This window comes from Coccinella septempunctata, chromosome 1, assembly GCF_907165205.1.
Source record: "Coccinella septempunctata chromosome 1, icCocSept1.1, whole genome shotgun sequence".
NCBI classification, from domain to species: Eukaryota; Metazoa; Arthropoda; class Insecta; order Coleoptera; family Coccinellidae; genus Coccinella; species Coccinella septempunctata.
In genome coordinates, this window is record NC_058189.1 from 62895008 (window position 1) to 62915802 (window position 20795).

The 20795-nt window shown below is 37.3% G+C and overlaps 1 protein-coding gene across 4 annotated transcripts in view; it reads left to right on the plus strand.

The window, feature by feature from the left end:
* Nucleotides 1-20795, plus strand: part of LOC123322730 (paired box protein Pax-5) — a 189478-nt gene that overhangs the window by 123762 nt on the left and 44921 nt on the right. For all 4 annotated transcript variants that reach the window (XM_044910722.1, XM_044910724.1, XM_044910723.1 and 1 more), the window contains 2 exons: nucleotides 4575-4740; nucleotides 14055-14252. In XM_044910722.1, coding sequence (XP_044766657.1) covers nucleotides 4575-4740; nucleotides 14055-14252 — 364 coding nt within the window. The remainder of the gene's footprint in view (nucleotides 1-4574; nucleotides 4741-14054; nucleotides 14253-20795) is intronic.

Below are 20795 nucleotides of genomic sequence, written 5' to 3' on the forward strand. Positions count from 1 at the left end.
GGTGCTTTATGCTTATGAAATCGGGCCCTAAGGCATGGGAATCTGATGAAATTTCAAATTCTACACTACACTTTCTCACACTCCAACAGCTTTTTTCACATAAACTCATTAAATCGATATTTCTTAAACTCGATTGAAAGCTCTAATCATAATCATAATTTTTTCTGGTGGCCCGCTCGACCAAGAAAACAGATTTCATAACGTCCGGACCTCGTATAATGAATGACAAATTTTTTCCTCTCACGATATTCTGTCCCTAATGACATTTTTAGTTGGACCGTTGGCGGTACTTCATGATGATTGTCATTAAGCCCGATGTCCGAGATTGTTCGGTCAGTACCTACTGCTTAATTAAATGAGACTAACTGTACCAGCAGTTAGGTCAACTTCCTCTCAGTACCTTGTTTTGATTGTGCACAGGTCGAATACCGCAATGGATATTTTGGATCCGATACAGGGGAGATAAGCACCCGAAACATAAAGCATTAAGACACATTTCATTCTTAAAATTTTATTTGAAAATTATCTTTTGCAACTTGACCTGAATATGGGTTGTTTCACCATTGTTTTCCTTCATTGAATCAGCACAAATAGATGCAGTGAAATTGACTGTCTATACTTCTCTCTATGAAGAGGAAAGATCTCCTCTCATACAAATATTTAAACAGTAGATTCTTGAGGTCAAAAGAAACACTTTTTTCTATACCATTTTTTCCGATTCGGACCTGATAAAAAGATATAGCCATCTTAAGTTTTCAAAATGAGCTGTGCCACCCCTGGAAAAACAAAATAACCTTCAGAATAACAAGCTTAATCTGTGACACTACAGATCTGTGGATCTTCTAAACAGAGTTATATTCAGCCAAAGTACCCAATTTTTCAAATTTCACAGATATTTTTTATTTTTGAACATCAAATTACTCGAAAACGGCGCATTATACGCGAAAATATGAAGAATACTTTTAAATTGCAAAACGTTCAAATATTCATTAGATGACGTCCAACTTAGTTTCAAGAGTTGGGTTCTTTGAATTTTTGATATTTTTACGTAATGGTCATAATGAGAAAACTGGAAGACGTGGGTGATATCTTGTGTCCAAAAAAGATTCATCAAATAAATGGAAAACCTTAGTTCGAAATTCATTTCATTCGACAAAAGCGTTTGTGAGATAGAACTAAAAATAACATTTTTTTATGGTTCTTCAACAGCCTGTATCTTTTAAACCGAGTCGAATCGGAAAAAATGGTAAAGGAAAAAAGTGTTTCTTTTGACCTCAAGAATCTACAGTTAAAATATGTATACGAGTCAAAGACTCACCCTGTATAGCTTGTTTTTGAGCCACTATAGACCTCACTCGTTGTATAGTACTCGAAGTCTGAAAGTTCGACTAACGTATAATTAAAATACTATGTAATAGTTTTCCACAGTATATAGGGACATCTTTCCTTCAGAAAGTTCACAAACAACATGAGATTTTGACAGCAGTAAAAAGAGGAAAGTTTCAAATTTCTTCCATAATTTTTGCGTCGTAAATTCATCGCATTCATCGATAATAACCTCTCCAATGTAACCACGCTAATCACAACTGGAAATGGCCGTCATATCCTACATTAATCAATAATATACCAGGTACCAACCGTATAAAGTTAGAAAATCACCCACACACAATCAGCTTTTACTGCCATGCATACGTAATGCACTTTCCTACGGAACCCATGAACCTCAAAAGTGTAACAAATCTCGAGTGGTACCAACAATAACCCTGATTTATTGGGCACCTTATTCGATATAAAACCTGACCTGGAATTTCTAGGATATAGCCTCGCCGGGAGCACGAAAGTTCCAGCGCTATGAAAATGAGAAAAATGCTGGATAAGAAAATTGCTGCCTACTTTCAGTTTCAACAAGGATAAAGTGTGGTGCTTTTCAAGCCAGAAGTATGTCGTCTTGCTGTGATAGCGATCTATCTTTTGATACCATGTGCATATTATAGCAGATTGAAACGGAACTTTGTAAATGAATGTTCTACGAGGCACGCAATCTGCGATGATATATAAGCGTACTTAACATGCATCTCACGGTATTCAATTCATCCTATAAAACGCTCAAATGTTGTTAACTCGGTTTGATAATTACCACTTCGTTGTTTGTGATCATTCAGCTGGTACTGCAATAATGGAGTCGATCAAAAACTTCGAAAAGGTTCAAACACAGAAAAAATTCCCAAGTGTTGAAAGCTCTCCTGAAAACTACGAGATGCTCAACTGAAATTTTATCCTGAATTCATGAATTTGGGGTCCTGTCTAAGGAAGAAGTAGCTCAGTGTTATTTCCTCCTGGAAATGCTAAAAAATTTTTGCGTTTTCGAATATGTTGAAAACTAGTAGATAGTAATAAAATTGAGCAGACATTCTATAAGAGGCAGAAGGCAACCAATATTTAAGTGATGTTCCTCTATAATTACGAGGGGTAGAAAAAGTCACTTATAAAATTTGTTACACAAGAAACTTTTCCCTTATTCATATACACTGCGCAAAAAAATTACCGCACATTCTGAAAATCTCAATTTTAATGAAAGTTAACTCTACCTTTACTTTATAACTCATTTTTTATGTTCTCTCGGGAAGGTTTTGAACGAAACAAGACACATTAAATGGAAGAAAAATTCAGGATTTCACCGAATCTTATGTGAAAGAAAAGAAATGAACAATTTTCAAAATACTGAAATGCTGATAAGTGGTTTAATACTTGGTATTTCCACCCCTTGCGTTAATTACAGCTCGGCAACGACGGTTCATACTCAAAATGAGTGATCTTAAAATGTTCTGCTCTAATCCTTCCCAGATTTCTCCGAGTTGGATTCCTAAGTCTTTAAGAGTAGCTGGATGATTTTCTGAACTTCTCAGCCTTCTATTGAGGTTGTTCCAAACCTGCTCAATCAGATTGAGATCTGGACTTCTTGCTGGCCATTCCATTCGAGAGACTTCAACCTCTTCAAGGTAATCCTGAACGATGCGCGCAGGATGGGGTCTGGCATTATTGTCCATAAAAATGAAATTTTCACCAATGTATGGGGCAAATGGCACTACATGCTCTTCAAGAATGTTCCTTATATACTTATCAGCATTCATAGCTCCATTATCAACGACCACTAGGTCTGTGCTAGCGGTCAAAAATATTCCACCCCATATTCAGGAAATTGCACTGAGCATATCTTTTATGTGGACGTCTGTATACAAGGGAACGTCGATCACAATGGTAGAGGCAGAATCTAGACTCATCTTTGAAGAGAACTCTTTCCCAATCGGCCTCTTCCCAATGGATATGCTCTCTCGCAAAATCCAAACGCGCCCTTCGATGGGCTGGGGTAAGAGCTGGGCCTCTTGCCGCGACACGAGGCCTTAAATCATATTCTCTGAGGCGATTTCTTATTGTCTGAGTGCTAATTTGCACCTCATGAGTCTGATCAAGCTGAATTTGAAGGAGGCGGGCGATTGTAAACCGTTGTCTCAACGAAGAAATTCTCAAGTAACGTTCTTGAATGGCAGTTGTTACCTGTGGTCTACCCTGTCCTGGTCTTCGGACATTCATACCTGTCTCCCTGAATCGCTGCAACATTCTGGACCACTTGTATGGGAAACTCCAAACCTTTCTGCAATTCTTGTGTATGTCCACCATTCTTCTTGCAAAACTACCGCTTGGGCACATTCCTCTTGGGTCAAATTGCGTGTTTCGCGTTGCATAGCGATCGAGTGTAGAAAATCAAACGAAAGAAAAACTATTGATCACTAGAATTGATCGAGAACAACTGATTTTGAAATGGAGCCAATCATTCAAAATCTGATTATGTCATCTTTTTTTATTCCTGCTGGGAAAAAATATCTGTATTGAAGAAAACCGTTGAAAGTGAATAACATATGCATGCATAATTCTGATAAAAATAATTATCATTGAGAACACCTTCAGTTGTAGAATAAATTTGAGATTTCCATAATATGCGTTAATTTTTTTTGCGCAGTGTATATGTCTCTTGTAATTTATCGCTAAAAGAAACGGTTTACACCGTTACAGGTACGTAGCTTGAGTAGTATAGGCTGGAATTATCTTCGAATTATGCATGCATCTAAGCAAAGGGCTGCTAAAAACAAATACCTACATAAAATACAGTATTTTTGGCTATGAATCACCCCTTAAAAGTTCACACATTCGCATAATAATTTAAACAGAAATAAGCAGGAGTAGTAAAGGTTTCCAATAGCTCTACTTTTTTCTTAAATATTGATAAATAAAATATTTTCATGATCAAAGTATGTTAGAGTAGGTTAGACTGGGTGGTCGATTTTATACAAGCAATCAAATATGCAATAACCACAAGTTCTAGCGATCAAAATGCTCTCTTACCTTTTCAACTATACCGATATCAAATTCCGGATCAATTTTAAACAATGACTTCAGCAGTTCTTGATTACATCCTCATAACTGACCGATTAAGATCTTCTGGATTGTCTTTGATAAATTCAGTATGGTCCGTTTCATCGATGGAGTTTCGTTTGACCGATCTTGTTTTCTTACAGGTCACGGTGGTGTTAATCAATTAGGAGGTGTTTTTGTGAACGGAAGGCCCCTTCCAGACGTAGTTAGACAAAGGATAGTCGAACTGGCTCACAATGGAGTCCGACCCTGTGATATTTCAAGACAGCTTCGAGTTTCTCACGGCTGCGTATCAAAAATTCTCTCTAGGTAAGTGGTCAATTTTCATTTTTACATATTGTCTCTTTCATTGAAGAGCTTCATATTTACTGAAACTATAATTTTGGAAAATCGTTCAAATATATAGAGTGAGTCTTTGACTCGTAAAAATATCAAAACAATAGATTCTTGAAGTCAAAAGAAAGACTTTTTTCCTTTATCATTTTTTCAGTTATTTGATGTTCAAAAATTGAAAAGTATCCGTGAAATTTGAAAAATTGGACACTTTGTCTGGATACAACTCTGTTTAAAAGATCCACAGATATGTAGTGTCACAGATTTAGCTAATTATTCTGAAGGTAATTTTGTTTTTCCAGAGGTGGCACAGCTCATTATGAAAACTTAAAATGGCTATAAATTTTTATCAGGGCCGAATCAGAAAAAATTGTATAGGAAAAAAGTGTTTATTTTGATCCAAAGAATCTACTTTTAAAATATTTATACGAGTCAAAGTCTCAACTGTAACAAAATGATTCGATTTGGTTTATTCGTTTGGACAACTTTATCAGCATTTATAAGAAATAATACATGTTATAATTGGGTCCATCAGATTCTTGCAAATATGTCCATCATTTGCGAATGACCAGCCTAATCTGATGAATTATTGTTGTGGTGATCATATCATAGAATTTTTCCTATAAATTAAGTGATATTTATTTTCAAAGATGAATATTGCAAATTCCTCAGTAAAGAGATGTTCTTTGACTCCAATCCAAATGAAATCATGGAAGTATGAAATTGAAACGGTAATGCAGTTACAGTAATTGATTTTATTTTTAGATATCTAACTGCTGCAATATTATTTTGAAACTATTGTTGCCAAAGTGTTGCCCTTGTAAATGAAATAGCTTCCGTTGCTCCACAGATACCTGCTCATTAAAATTCAGAATAATTCTTCGAGGGATAAACTGTCTTAAGTTGTCTGATTTTTGTGCTACTTTTACTAACTGTTTCATGGTATATTCGTCTCCTCTTCAATACTGATGAAGTGTGAAAATGGAGATGAAAAGTTTGCCGGTGAGATATTTTTTCAAACTTCTTTAAGTTGAGAAGGGATATTCAGAAACCAATGTGCGAACTTTAAGCCTTATCAAATTTTGATTATAGTGATTCAATCTTCGAAATCAATGATGAGACATCCCTTGAAGAAGCTTCTGCTCTTTCTCTCACTAGAGTGGGATGCAACCAATCCATATCCGTTGATTTACGACCAAAACCATCGGAACAAATCGCAGAGTTATGATGGCACCCATTTACCTCCTTGCGGCTTGTCGGGAGATACATTCTCACCGAAAATACACCTCAATACCACCTATTATACGCGGAACGCACACATGTTCGCAGTATGCAGCACAGAATGTGTAAAATTTACTACTCTACAGCCGCCTTGATCTGTGAATGACACGTGGGACAAACGCGCTGAGGTGGAAGAAGTGTGCAAGAAATTTCAGTCATAAACGCTACGATAAATTATGGTTTCACACCCGAAAGTCCTGGCATTCCGTTCGGCTAGCCAGAAGCTGACAAGGACGAATCTACTCGTGACTTGGCGGCAAGTTTGATGTCCTTCCTCTCCGGAATTTCCGATAAAACGACATTTGAATCATAGAAATGCTGGTGAACGTCAATGTCATTTTGACAAGTTTAATTATCATTTGTCAACGTCGGGTGAATTCTATGGTCTGTTTTAGGTAGATCACTTCCTATACTGAAGTGATAATGATTAATATGTGAGGCGAATCCGGCCGCAATTGACAAATCATTTTCTTGAGGCAGCTTTCTATATCAATAGCCTGCGCGGTTTATAAATCATAGAAGACCAGGTCCGCTTGACATCTGAGCCGGTTGTATGGTCGAACGCAAACAGTGGAAAAATTAATTGCGACAGAATGGTGATAATCGATCTTGTAAAATTGATTAATGGCCACGTGACCGAAGGCGGCTCTCGGTTAGTAGGAGAATATGTTGTGTGTCGTTTTTCAGAACTCCAATATCGTTTCTTATTGGGAGTTTTGGGGACCTGCCAGATCTTGTCGTTGGAAGACATTGAAGATCTTCAGGAAGAGACGCATGATTTTTTATTTCAGTCGATTTTACGTACAATAAACCATGCGCCTTAAATAGAAACATTCAGAGGATAAACTTGAAATAAAGGCAAACAGTAATTTTCAACTGCTCTTGATTAGTCTGACAATGACAAAGAGAAACTGAAGTTCGATGTTCCTTCATGAAATGTCAAAAACATTTGACGGAATATAGATTTTTGTTCCTTTTTGGGGTTTCAAGTCACACAGACACAAAAACAAAACTATCAGTGTAATCAAGCTTATAATTTCTTAGGGCTTCTTACGACTGTGTGCCCTCCTGTGACTGAAGAGACCCAACCGTGACCTACAGATCCTTCCACACTCCGGGCATGGATAGTCACCGACCGGATCTGGCCGCCGCTGTATTCTTCTCGAGCCTCCATTATAACTGTAGACCAAAGACCTCGACTGTGATCTATCTGACGCTAGTTGTTCCCAGTTATGATTGGCATTAACTGATTTTAGGAGTTGATGCAGTATATCCTTAAACCACTTATGCTGGCCTGCTGGTTTCTGAGCTCCCTCTGTTAATTCGTCATACAGAGCTATTTTGGGGAGTCTTGTGTCTTGCATCCTCAGAATGTGGCCGCTCCATCTGAGTCCGATCCTCGTTACTTGAGTCTCAATTGTTATACAACTCGCGCGCTGCAAGACTTCTGCATTCGAAACTTTGTGGAACCATCTGATGTGCATTATTTGTCTTACATGACGTTGTTGCGTTTGTTAAAGCCGTTAGATATGTCGCCTGTAGGGCGTTCAGCTTTCGCTTCCGTAAAGAAGCGTTGGGAAGACGACTGCTTTGTAAACAGCTGTCTAGGTCTTCAGATTGAGGTCGTGATTTTGAAACGCTCTGTCCTTTAGCTTCCAGAATGCCAGTGATGCCGAATTGATACAGTTGTGTATTTCCGTATCCAGGTTAGCCTATAGGTGCGTTTTCCTACACCAAAGAAAGGCTTTGTGCCAGTAGGTGGCATTTGTGCTCTCTTTCTGGCTAGTGTTTTGGCTTCCTCGTTTCCAGGGAGACCTGGAACCCAGACTGAAGAGATCTTGTTGTTCTTGCCTATTTCATTGTGTTTCCTTCGTCAACCCCATATCAGCCATTTGAAATAAGAAAGTATTATTCTTTTTCTGATAATAGGGGAAGTTGCAGAGGCCTGAAAATATTTCAGTGGGAGAATTCATTGTCGAAATTGCAATGTAGTTCTCCATAAACGTCTTATAGGCGTTGAATCACCCTGTATTTGTTCGTCGGAATCTTTTATTACGAGAATCGCTCCTGCAGTATCATCGTTGGAGATGATAAACCGAAAATTGATCTCCTATCCTTGAAAACATATAACATCGCCAAGCTCAAACCTGCCGCACCCCCTCAAAACCTCCCTATCAGTAAAATCCAATGCACCACACACCCTCTCTCTCTCTCTCTTTCTTTATATCCGAATTTCACAGCACTTCCGACAATCTCATCAAATCCACGCAATAGTTTATACAGATCTACATCGTCCTCTCTCGATGGGGCGCCCTGTTCAACCCCCCGGCGCAACCCCTGCGAAAGCCGGCGTTCCCCCCCAGCTTCCGGGATAGTCATCGGGCGAAGCTAACACGATCACATAACCTGCTGGTAATGTTTTCCCGTTTTTTAGTGCCCGCTTCCCGAAAAAAAGAAGAACTTTATTCTGTGCGTCCGAAGACCGCATGCGGCCGGGCATTTATCATCCCCGCGCGGGAGGGTGAGTGGCTTATGCCCGCAATTATGTTGTAGGGATATAAAAATGATAAAAGCCAAGTTGGCGCATGAATTCAATTTGGGAGAAGTCATGAACAAGGCCTCCTGCTGCGTGACTTATCTTCTGTGGTTTGCGGGGTTGGTTTGGGCTCGCTTTGTTTTGTGCTCTAGTCAAGGGATGGACATATTTGTAATTATGAGATTATTTGTTTCGAACATCTGACGAATATGATATAACAAGAGGAGCAACGAAAACCATAAGAGCAATTAAAAAATTTCTACTGTTATCATTGTCTCAACGAAAACGAACAAAACATCCTGCAGGATAATTCCAGAATCAAACTGTCAATTGGAAGCTTCTTCAAAACCTCCATAAACTACCTTGGAACCCACTAAAAGACTAAACTAAGACAAATGTCAAATTAAAATGGAGGCTCTAAACTAAAAATTAGTTATTGTCGTTCAAAAATCATCCAGTTATTACGTCTGGAGAGCACAAACCTCAAATTTATCTAAACCTATAACAAATAGTCCAGTTGATTCGTATTAGGTTACCTTGGTGGCCATTCAATGTGTCATTCGATGTGTGTGTGGATTCTCTAAGCCGAAGCTTTAAATTCTTGAGGGATTTTATGGTTTGGTCACTGAAAACTGGATTATTTAGCAACAATTGTCAATTACAAACGTACGCGATTTACCAGGTACATTATGGACAAGTTCTGAGTTCACATGATATAAAACAGCCACTTCTTTCGCGTCATCTCTTTTAGGTTCCTTTTTTATAACTGAACAATTCTTTCAGTTTGATCCTAATATTGAATCTAATGATTCAAGAATAACGGAAAAAATATAATCTGACAGTTTCAGCAAGCTGAAACAATAAAAATTGGCCATTGAGGTCACAAAAATTAGTTTTTTCGAATTATCTCCTCTCCTTGGCTTCAAATTGTTTTCGCATTCATTATAAAAGTTGTAGAGCATAAAATTATCTACAAATTTTGTCCGAAGCAATTTTTTCTACGTTTGAACGTTTTTGAGATATATGGCGATGAATGAACATTAGACTGGGTTTCTACATTGACCTTGGCCTTTCGCATGTGTGGCTAAGCTCCTCGTTCTTATCACCCTCTAGCTCGAAAACGGATGAAGGTATTAAAAATTGCTTCAGACAAAAGTTGTATAGAATTTTATTATCTACAACTTTCATGATGAATACAGAAACGATTAGAGGTACAGGAAGGGAGATATTTAAAAAAAATGCCATGTTGTCATCTTCAAACTGTCAGATTAAGAAAACCACCCCTGATTAGTGTCAGATTATTGGGTCAACACGTCCGCAACACCGAGATTAACCATCTGTATGAAAATCTTACAAGATCGAGTATGTATATTTAACGATTTTTTTTGCATTTTCAAAGGACCGCTGTGACCTTGTGTCAGTCTCTTGAAAAGTAGCTCCCTTTGGGTCCAATAAACATATGCTCTAAAAATGTGACTAGTCCGAAAATTTTTTTTTTTTACCATTTTCAACTCTTCCGTACAGCCAGCCCCACCACGCAAACTGTCAGATTAACATGAATTTATTATCAGAGACACGTAGGGCATATGCAGTATCTTAATCTGACACGCTCGAGTATGTACACCTGACGATATTTTCTTACATCTTTGAAAACCTACAGACGCTTTCCCCACCGCTGAAAGTGCATACATTATAGAATCTTTTTTTTGTTTCTACCATCTAATCTTCAAAATCCACTAGGTCTTCACGACGCTCGAGTGAATCCTGTTTTAGCATCGTTGGCTCCCCAACTACAAAGATTGACAGAGATCTATAATAAGTAAAAAAACCTTTTCTGTTAACGTTAACATAGCATTTGGCTATGTTATAGTCAATTATCAATTGATGAAGGAAGAGGTCGTTGAAGAACACAAAACAATCGATCCTCCAGTTTCTACATCTCTCTCCTGTTTCTCGACCACTTCATCATTAATCCCATTTTCATCGAGTACCCATATAGGAGTTCACTTCGCTTCAATAAGTGCCGACCCCGAAACTGTCCATAGAACTTAAACAACAGTCAACGTTTCCCCTTTTCTGAATGTCACCCTAAATGTCATAAGTTGTCAACACAATATCGAGTTATGGAGCCAGTACGGGGGTTGTAATATGCACTTCTGATGTTTTTTCTCGACGGCACGTGTCCGGGCAAAATTGTATTCAACTCAATAAGTCTGAGTGGTTTTGATTATATGTTATTTTTTTGCTATTTACAGCCCCGCAATCGATGTTGATTCAGGAAGAGTCGTTTCATTTGTGTGATGGATTTTCGTGGGTAACGTTTCATTATGCTTGCGACACAATGAGAATCGATAGATTACGAATAAGTTTAATGGGAAGTCATATTATCGGATATTAAAATGTTTTTTGTGTTCATCGAGCGTTCCGAAGGCGTGTATACTCCATTCACTTTTATTTTAGCACTAGGTTGGCCATGGAAATTTGACACATTTCACTCTGTATAGTACGAAAATGTGGGATTATGAAGCTTGTCAAAACATTTTTGGGTTTTAAATCAACGCTATGTTGCCCGTTCTACGTAAGTTTCGAATTTTTTCGGAAAATATGTGACGAACATAATTGAAGTATATACAAACTGATTGAAGGTATATCAAATCCAGTTATTTGCATGGAAAATACAAGAGATCAGTATAATATCCTTATATGCACTAGCTTGAGGAGAGTTATCTAATGTTCGTTATTTTCTTTGGCTAAAGTTTGAATACGTTACATCAGTTGTAGACTTCAAAAATATTAACCCGAAGATTAAATGCATATGATGCAGTGGTTGGGAATGGGTATCTCCTGAAGGAATTAACAGATAATTACAAGAATGTTAAATTCTTCAACAAAAATCATCTTGCATCAATATAAGTGAAAGGAATTAAAGGAAGTTTCAAGTCTTGACTTGAAACTTCACCTTTGAACAAAAATTTCACATGAATAAACAATTAACAGGACAACTGGCTAGTATTTGTTGCTGTTCATCTTAATACATTGAAATAATAATAATAATTAGGTATTTTTTGGTACCTTAAGACATTTACAATGTATAGGACAAGTCAAAGGAAAAATGGAAAACTAAATTTTCGGGAACTTATACTACGATGACATTCATCGAAAATCCTGTAGTAAACTTTTCGCATTAATTCACTCAAACATAAAATTCTCAAATGCCACCACTGTTTTGGATCTCCCAATAGAAGGAAATTCTTTCTCACCCTCTTCATTCACAATCTTTCTGATTGTAGAAATATTCAGTTGAAATATAAGTCGTTTAGATTCAGATGACCATTATATAAATTCTGTTACATTGAATATGTTCGCTACCGTCTGACGTATTGTGGATTTCAGAATATTAGGGTATAACTATTTGAATGAGCGTATCTGAATTCTAAGTAGCACTTCCAACCCCGTCTCTTTTTTCAATCACTTTCGGCATTTTCGTAATGAAAATTGATATTAGTTGTGGCAACGGCGTTATGACATTAACGACATTTCATGAGTGCCAATCTTACTCCGTTCTAGTTACAAAAACTTGAGAAAATCATTTCATGGCCAACCGACTGCTAAAATAAATGTGAATGGAGTATATTTTCCCCTGAAAAATTATTTTGTGTGTTATTTGGAGAAGAATTCAAATATACAAGATTCTCCCTGCAATAGGAGGTGATTTTTCACACATAGGGAGATAAAAATCCATTGGGTTTTCTCTTAATCAATATGCCCGAAACTGTCGAGTTATGCTGATAGATACAGGGTGTTTTCTTTCCAATATAACTTACGGTTAGTTGCAGCTCATTTCGAGCTAGCTAAAACCACCTGGACCTACGAATGATTCAAAGGTCGGTCCTATGAATCACACCGATGAAAGGTCAAATCCTGAGTCCTTCCGTAGGCCCATTACACTCCTTCCAATCTACATGTCCTGCCGTTGTGATTTGATTGGAAAAAGGGACGCAAAAAGATCAACCAGGGTGCGTTTGAAAGTGCAAGAGTCCCCGGGGATATCTTCAAACCCCTTTGCCACCCCTGTCGCATACAGTCTCTCAATAAAGTCCCCGTTATTTGCGCTAATGCAGGGCTATAACTGAATTATTTTCGGCGTAATTCGATTCAGGGAATGATGTGGGCCTGGCATGACGAAATCTGGTATTGCGTCACTGGATCAAAGTTGTATTAGTGCGAATGAGAGAGATTATGAGATTAAGTTGAGGGCTGCGGTTTTTAATCGAATGATCCGTACGGTTTTTGAGGCTTGACAGGGGTTAATTTGGCTTTGTTCTGTTACGAAGCCTAATCTATCTGGGACGAATGCTAATAATCAAGCTACATAGCACAAATAATCGGAATTTCAAATATAAAATTATGCCCCCACATCAACATCACTCCTGAAACCGCCATTACAACTAGCTCGATGAAATTCTCAGATTTATAAGTAGAGAAGTTGCTCTTTCAGAATATGTATCACATTTCCATCTACGGTTACTTTTATTGAGAGATAAACGACTCGAAAGCTGACCTTCGAAAAATCCTGAAAAAGATGGGTTTAATTAAAAATTCGTCAATACCAAACGGTTGCACCTAGATGGATGAAATTCTCAGATTTATTACTACAAGAGTTACTGTTTCAGAATATGTATCACATTTCCATCTAGGGTTACTTTTATTGAGAGATAAACGACTCGAAAGCTGACCTTCGAAAAATCATGAAAATGTGGGTTCAGTTAAAAATTCGTCAAGACCGAACGGTTGCGCCGAGATGGATGAAATTCTCAGATTTATCACTACAAGAGTTGCTCTTTCAGAATATATATCACATTTCTATCTACGGTTACTTTTATTCAGAGATAAAAGACTCGAAAGCTGACCATCGAAAAATCCCGAAAAAGATGGGTTCAGTTAAAAATTCGTCAAGACCGAACGGTTGCGCCGAGATGGATGAAATATCCAAATTTATTACTAGAATAGTTGCTCTTTCAGAATATGTATCACATTAAGATCTACGATAATTATCCTGGAAGAAAAGCTACTCAGAAGCTGACCTTCGAAAAATCCTGAAAAAGATGGGTTCAGTTGAAAATTGTTCAAGACCGAACGGTTGCGCCGACATGGATGAAATTTTCAGACTTATTACTAGAAGAGTTGCCTCTTTCAGAATATGTATCACATTTACATCTACGAAAAGTCAAAAGTTGACCTTCATTTCCCCCTTCAAATAAGAATAAGTTTCAAAGTAGTTCTCCTACAAACATATAGTTTATATTACAATCGTACAGATATATCTATTTTATATCAACAAACACCTTACAGAATTTCGAATATAAAATGTCCAAAAATACTTCCTGGGAGCTCCATGTTGCAGCTTACTAAATATTTGATAAAAATTACTTGGCAAATTGTATATGAGTCTACATTATTCAATTTTTTCCAGGTATTATGAAACGGGTAGCTTCAAAGCGGGAGTAATAGGAGGCTCAAAACCAAAAGTAGCAACACCACCAGTAGTAGACGCAATAGCAAATTATAAGAGAGAAAATCCGACCATGTTCGCATGGGAAATCAGAGATAGACTGTTAGCAGAAGGCATCTGCTCCCAAGATAATGTACCTAGTGTCTCATCAATAAATAGGTGAGTATAACTGTACATATTTCCAGGAAACGAAAAAGTGCTGAAATTACCAAAAAAGAAAAGTCGGCTCTGCGTATAAAATCCCTGGACATCAAAGGAAAATTGCCGCCAGACAAATTAGCCGGTCGCTATTCATCAAAAACTGATCTGAATTATGGATAATAATTCCTATGAAGAAACTTGTGATCAACCTGTTCGTCTTTTTTGCCCGGCTCAAACAATTAGTGCAATCGCTATTCCATTATCGGCTTACTTCAAACGGAAGCACTGTTCACCTATACACGGCCTAATATACGATACAGGTCTATTAGAAAATATTGGACGATACATTTTCCCAGATTTGCATCGATTATCCCATGTTTATATAGCACGTTACTCTTGAATATAAATCTTTTCATTTATACCACGCTCAGTTTGTTTACGCGCGACACTGTTAATTCAGCCGGTGGTTTTCATGCGGGATATTATTGAAATCACCAATCGTAGAACTCGTAGGAGGCTGCTTCTATGGTTGATAGAATTCATCAAGAAAAATCAACTTCGAAATGGTTAATTTTTGATGACTTCATTATTGTAATTTTCAACACAACGAAGTTTGTCTCTCCCCACACAAGGTTATCCGATGTCACTGCATTGCATGTCACTGACGCCTTTTTCTTACCAAACGCCAAATTTTCATCGTAACCTTACTAAATATTTATGAAGGTTCCCTTTATAATTATAATATATATTCATTCCTTTGTGAGATAGAACTAAAAACAAAAATTTTTCATGGTTATTCAACAGCCTGTATCTTTTAAACCGAGCTGATTGGGAAAAAACGGTAAAGGAAAAAAAGACCTCAAGAATCTACACTATATTCCGAAATTCATTTCATTCGATAAAACCGCTTTTAAAATAGAGCTAAAAATAAAAAATTTTATGATTTTCCAACAGCCTGTATCTTTTAAACCGAGCTGATTCGGAAAAAAACGGTAATGGAAAAAAGTGATTCTTTTGACCCCAAGAATCTTCTGTTGAAATATCTCTACGAATCAAAGACTCACCCTGTATAATTCAGTTTTTGGTAAAATATCACAGACGCGTTCATGAACGCTGTGACAAGTATATATATTTCTGTATCGTATTCCTTGTTATAAATTCACGTATATTAATTGATTAATTTCCATTTATTTGAAATATGCATCATAAATATGCCTCAATAATGTCCAATTAATTGGCTGGTTCTGGAAGAGCACAATCACTGACACCTATTATGATAGCGTATACCGTGTGTATTTATATACCTCGGTTCGCGTACAGGTTTTGCCCATAGGTATAATATACGTTTTGCTATGGAATCTGATTCGTGTTAAACCAACATTAATTCGATTTTGAAACGACGAGGTCAAAAATGTGGACATTGAATAGTTTTCCAACGGATTGACATTAATTAAAAAGACTTTTGAGAGTAATCTTCTGCAACAAATGAAAAATTCAATGAAATTTCGTAATCCCTGTCTGTGTTCCTTCTTTTAAAAAGGAACGTCAACGAAGTGACATAGAAAACAGAGCACTCACTAATAATGAATTTATTGAAGAGAATTTCTATGAATTTATTCGTCAGGAACGATCAGTTTTTCTACAATATCTACTTTTCTGTCGTCTCGTGGAAGAGAAAACGTCGATAACCTGCTATGGACGAATTATGAACCAATGTAAAAAACTCGGCCCACAGAACCGTCATTACACAACGTTTTCTTTCGTGCCAAAACTCTTCATCATAACCCCGGTCCAATTCAATCTGGCAAAGGTCGATTTCGCCGTATTACCTCTCCTCAGGGACCGGCCAAATAGAATAGATTTGGAGAAAAGGACAAAGGGTAGGTACCCAAATTAAATGAGCAATTATGTAGCTACCATCGGACTGGCATTAATTCGGTCTTTCCCGTTGTTCCCTCAGGATCCCGATTATACCAGTTGGTCGCTTCTTTTCAGCCCGTAGTAGAAGTGACATACGGTATTTTCAGATGGTCCTACACCCTTGCGCGTTAAGTGAAATGTGATGATTACGTTAAATCGGCTAGCAGACGACATATTGGAGGAAGGCGCCCGATGGAATAAGTGTTTTTGTTAATCAGATCATTAATCGCATATTTTACAGTTGTCAAAGCGATGAACACTGAGAATGACGAACTGTGCCATTTTTTTGAACGAAAGTATCCGTTGTTATCAATTCGACAACACTGTAGTAAAGGGTTTTCCATAAGACGTTTCATTTTGAATAGCTTGCTATTTGGACATCTATCACTTTTTGAGCTGTCATTTTTGACATTTGACAAGTAAAAATTACGCCATTTTTAAGAATGGAAAGTTACACGCTTCAACAACGTATTGAAATTGTTAAAATTCATTACAGAATGGTGAAAATTTTGCAGTCACAGTTCGCAAAACTAAAGAACTTTTTGGGACGTCGGTCGTGAAGCACCTTCTCCATTTCATAGAAAGAATATGGTACTACAAGCGTAGCCGTGGCGGCCACTTAGCTGATATCTCTTTACAAAGAAATGAACATCCATTGATTTCTCTTAAAAAATACTCGTTTTTTTGATATAAAAAAGAAACCCCTTATTTGAAAACCCTGTAGTTCCTTTACCGTATTGCGCTCAGCAGAAAACAGACGGTAAATCAAGCTCCACTTGGTCGTGTAAGTATAAATTTTTCAAATTAGCGGTTTCAACATCGGGCCCATTAAACTAAGAGACATCTGTTATTTTATCAATAGAAGAACGGCGTCCTATTCGCATGGGGGATGGACCAGTCAAATCTAGATGTGTCAAATAGCGCCCCTGTGGGAGCTGCTATCTCACCCCCGATCAGGGGTGGTCATGATTGCTCTTCGATTGTTTCGAATGGATTATGCTGAGTGCCCTCTGTCTGTTGCTGTTGCGATTAAATTAATGGATTGTCGGTCATTTATTCGCGCTTGTTTTGGGGAGGTGTTTTGGGGGTGTTTTATCCGGATAAAGGATTGCACTTTATGACGCAGCTTTGTCAATCCGATTGCAGTGCTAGTCGGACGCTATTGAGAAATCGATTTTTTTATTCAAACTAGTTATAAACAGACGTTTGTGGGATATTCATTACGTTTGATTGAAGAATAATGAACATTTAATTCACTCAACTACTTAGAGTAACTCCTTGAAATTGGGTGCAAAAATCTAGAATGAAAATTTGAAAAGGAAACGTATAAGTTAGTGTGGAAAGTGATACTTTTCCGCAGTGTAGAAAAGGCACTTTCCACTTGAGTTAGGTACAATATTTTTCATCATTCAAGTCTAGCCCAACTGGTTTTCAAGTAATTTAACTTCAAACTTTTTGTTGATTCGCTTCAAATTTACATGTGCTTGTGTAGCAAATCAGCAAAGGTTCTGACTATTTTAGTGTTTCTGATTGAGCAAAAATCTACTGGTATCTGAATTTTTTTCCGAAAATACTGATTTGTCTCCAAAATTATGCTACAGCTTGATGACAAATTTAAGCTAGGATGAAAATGTTGTTAAGCGCCAAATTAAAACACAGAAAATCAAACTGATTCGATCAATTTGAGCTTCAGGAATTCATAAAATCCAACAAAGAAAAAATGTTTGTGAGAAATCACACTTATCGAAGTTTTTTCATAGAATTCCAAAAGTGAAAGGATTGTCTGACATCTGCAGAAAAGAATATAAAAAAAAGTGAGAATAGTAAATGCCATTTTCTTCCACTAAAAAACTGAGAAGGTTAATATTAAGTTCTAACACTCATTTTAAAAACTTGTCCGCAATGCATCAGATAACATCCAGAAGAAAAAGAAGAAGAACTTTGACACTCTCAAGGAATTTTTTCGTGATTTATGTATTAATTTTGTGGTTTTATCACAGAACAGTTTGATTACTATGGTGTTCTTTGACAAGAACTTAAATTTTATTTGAAAAATACTTCTAAAAGATTGTTTAATGATTAAATCAACCGAAAGGCGCAACAAGAGGGTGTGTCGTGTATGTATATACAAAATTAAACGAGTTTTTGAAATCGTTCGTCGTGAAAAAGTGGAAATTTGAAGTTATATCTATGACCCTTCGATAACTTCAACCACGGAATAGAAATGACTATAATGATCGGTTATTCTGTGTCCCTACAGACCACGGTATACAGTCCACAGAATAGTAATCCTCTTATTTCCTCGGAAATCACTGTTTTCGAAGCCAACGCCATTTCCCGCCGGCAGGCCGAGATTTTCCCCGGAAAACCGTCAGGTCTGTCGTCGCAGTTAATCATTCGCCTCGGAAAAAGGGAAGAAAATGGAAAGTGAATCCTAGATAAAAAAAGGGAGTATTCAAAGTTGGCGCACAGGTTCGACAGATAGATTCGGGATCGTTTTATGCAAATCCCGGAGTAAAAAGTCCCCGCGTTTTCCGGCTACGCCGAGCGGAGCGGATATCGGTTCGAGCTCGATTTCACGAATCTGAGAGTCAGCCAACCGTTCCGGAACCGACTTTCTTCCCTTATTGATTTTCCTTCTTCTCTCCGTGTCGCCCGCGCCACCGTAACGCGTCGTCTTCGGCGTCCCTCCGCAAGACCGACGTCTTTCGCCCTCGGACACCGCCTCGTCGCTGGAACGACTGCGAATTTCTGCGAAAACTGGTGTCACACAACCATAAAATATGAAATACTCAACGCACACAATGCTATGGTTTGTCTATGGACAACGCTAGTGTTTGTCTATGCAGAAAGCTGGAAATATGACAGACAGTCAGCGATATTCATAAAAAAAAGCTAGATAATTTTGATAGTTGATATTTCTGTGTTTCTTTTGAACAGGGAAGATGATCAGGACACAGAAAAAAGAAGAAACCCGGGGTACTTATGTCGACGGTTCACAGATAATAAACGAGTACTGAAAAGCTTGTCAACCTTGTATAATATAAATACATATTAGAAAAAATTCTTATGATATGGAAACGTATTCTGTTGGAATTCTATTTGTTCTCTTCTGTTGCGTTTATCATTTGGAATTGTAAAGGGCCATCAAATCCAAGTGATGAGAGAAAATTTATATTGTGTTTTCAAGGAAAGTTTTGACATTATTTGACAGTTTATTCTTCCTGTTATTCATTTATGGTTGCGTCACAGCCTCAGATTCTGGATTTTGAAGGGTGTACTATACAATTTTGTGTATGATACCAGCAAGAGCTTAGGGAAAAAACCCTAGTAAAAAACCCTTTCCTCTGGTGAGTGTGATGGATTGTAAGAGATGAAACTGTTTACAAAATCAGCTATACAAGGGATCACTAACTACTTCTTATAGTTGAAAATAGTGCACATATTCCATTCAGACTGCCAAATGTCTTTGTCCCTTACATTCGAATTAAGGAAAGAGTTGGACCTTAAGGGTTTACGCGACAGTCTTGGAATCGTATCTTGTGGAATATAGGACAGAATTAGAAATGAAATGGGAAAGGAGTGAAATTGATTTCAAGAATTTAACTGCTTTCTGTCTACGAATATGGGGCGGTACAATGCTTGAAAGAACTGATAACCATTGAATAGGTGAAGATCTGATAGTTCCAGTAGTAATTTTCATAGGAAGATTTAGCTCTGCATAAATTTTTTGCACATGAGCACTTTTAATCCAAACGGGGCAACAATATTCAGCAGTCGAAAAAACCAAAGCTAGGGCTGCCGTTCGAAGAGTAGTTGCATCAGCACCCCATAAAGTACCAGCTAGTTTGTGCAAGATTTATTCCTAGTTTCAAATTCGCTTTGAAATTCAGCGAGGAATAAAGCTTAATTTCTAGATATTTTGGATCGAAGTAATGTCCCAAAAAAAAAATTACCGAAAACAACTCTCAATTTTCAATCTTTTAAAATGATTATTGTTAGAACGCAAACGCCATTCGAAAAAGTAATTCCTCAAAATTTCTATATCTATCTGTAGATAGATTATCCTCTGTAAATCTTAAATCAGAATAGCGGAATGTGAGGGATCTCATCAGCGTATTGTCAGAAGAAGTAGTAGGGATATCACACAGGTATAAATTGAATAGAAGAGGTGCTGGAACTGATCCTTGTGGAAGACTGTCATTCAAAGTTTTGAAAATAACACTATTATCATAAAAAAAATACGAAACCTTCCATCTGACACGTTTTTTACTGTGTCATATGCTGCAGATAAATCGTCAAGTGATGTTCCTGTTTTTAGCTTATCATTGAAACCTTCTTCATTGAAAGTGGTGAAGCTAAGAACCTGATCACAACAATTTCTACTTATCCTGAAACCCACTTGACACAATTTTGGAAAGCATCTTCTAGAGTCGATTCAATCAGGCTCTCTAAAATTTTGAAGGAACACTCAATAAACTAATGGCCGTAGATAATACCTGAATATGTGACAGGTCTAGTTATGGATTTGAACAAGCACGAAAAAAACGTTTTTCGTCGACCTGAACAAAAAATGACATTTTACGTACTAATTTCCGAACCAACAGTGGACTATTTTTTAAGGCGAGTACTTTTCGTCCT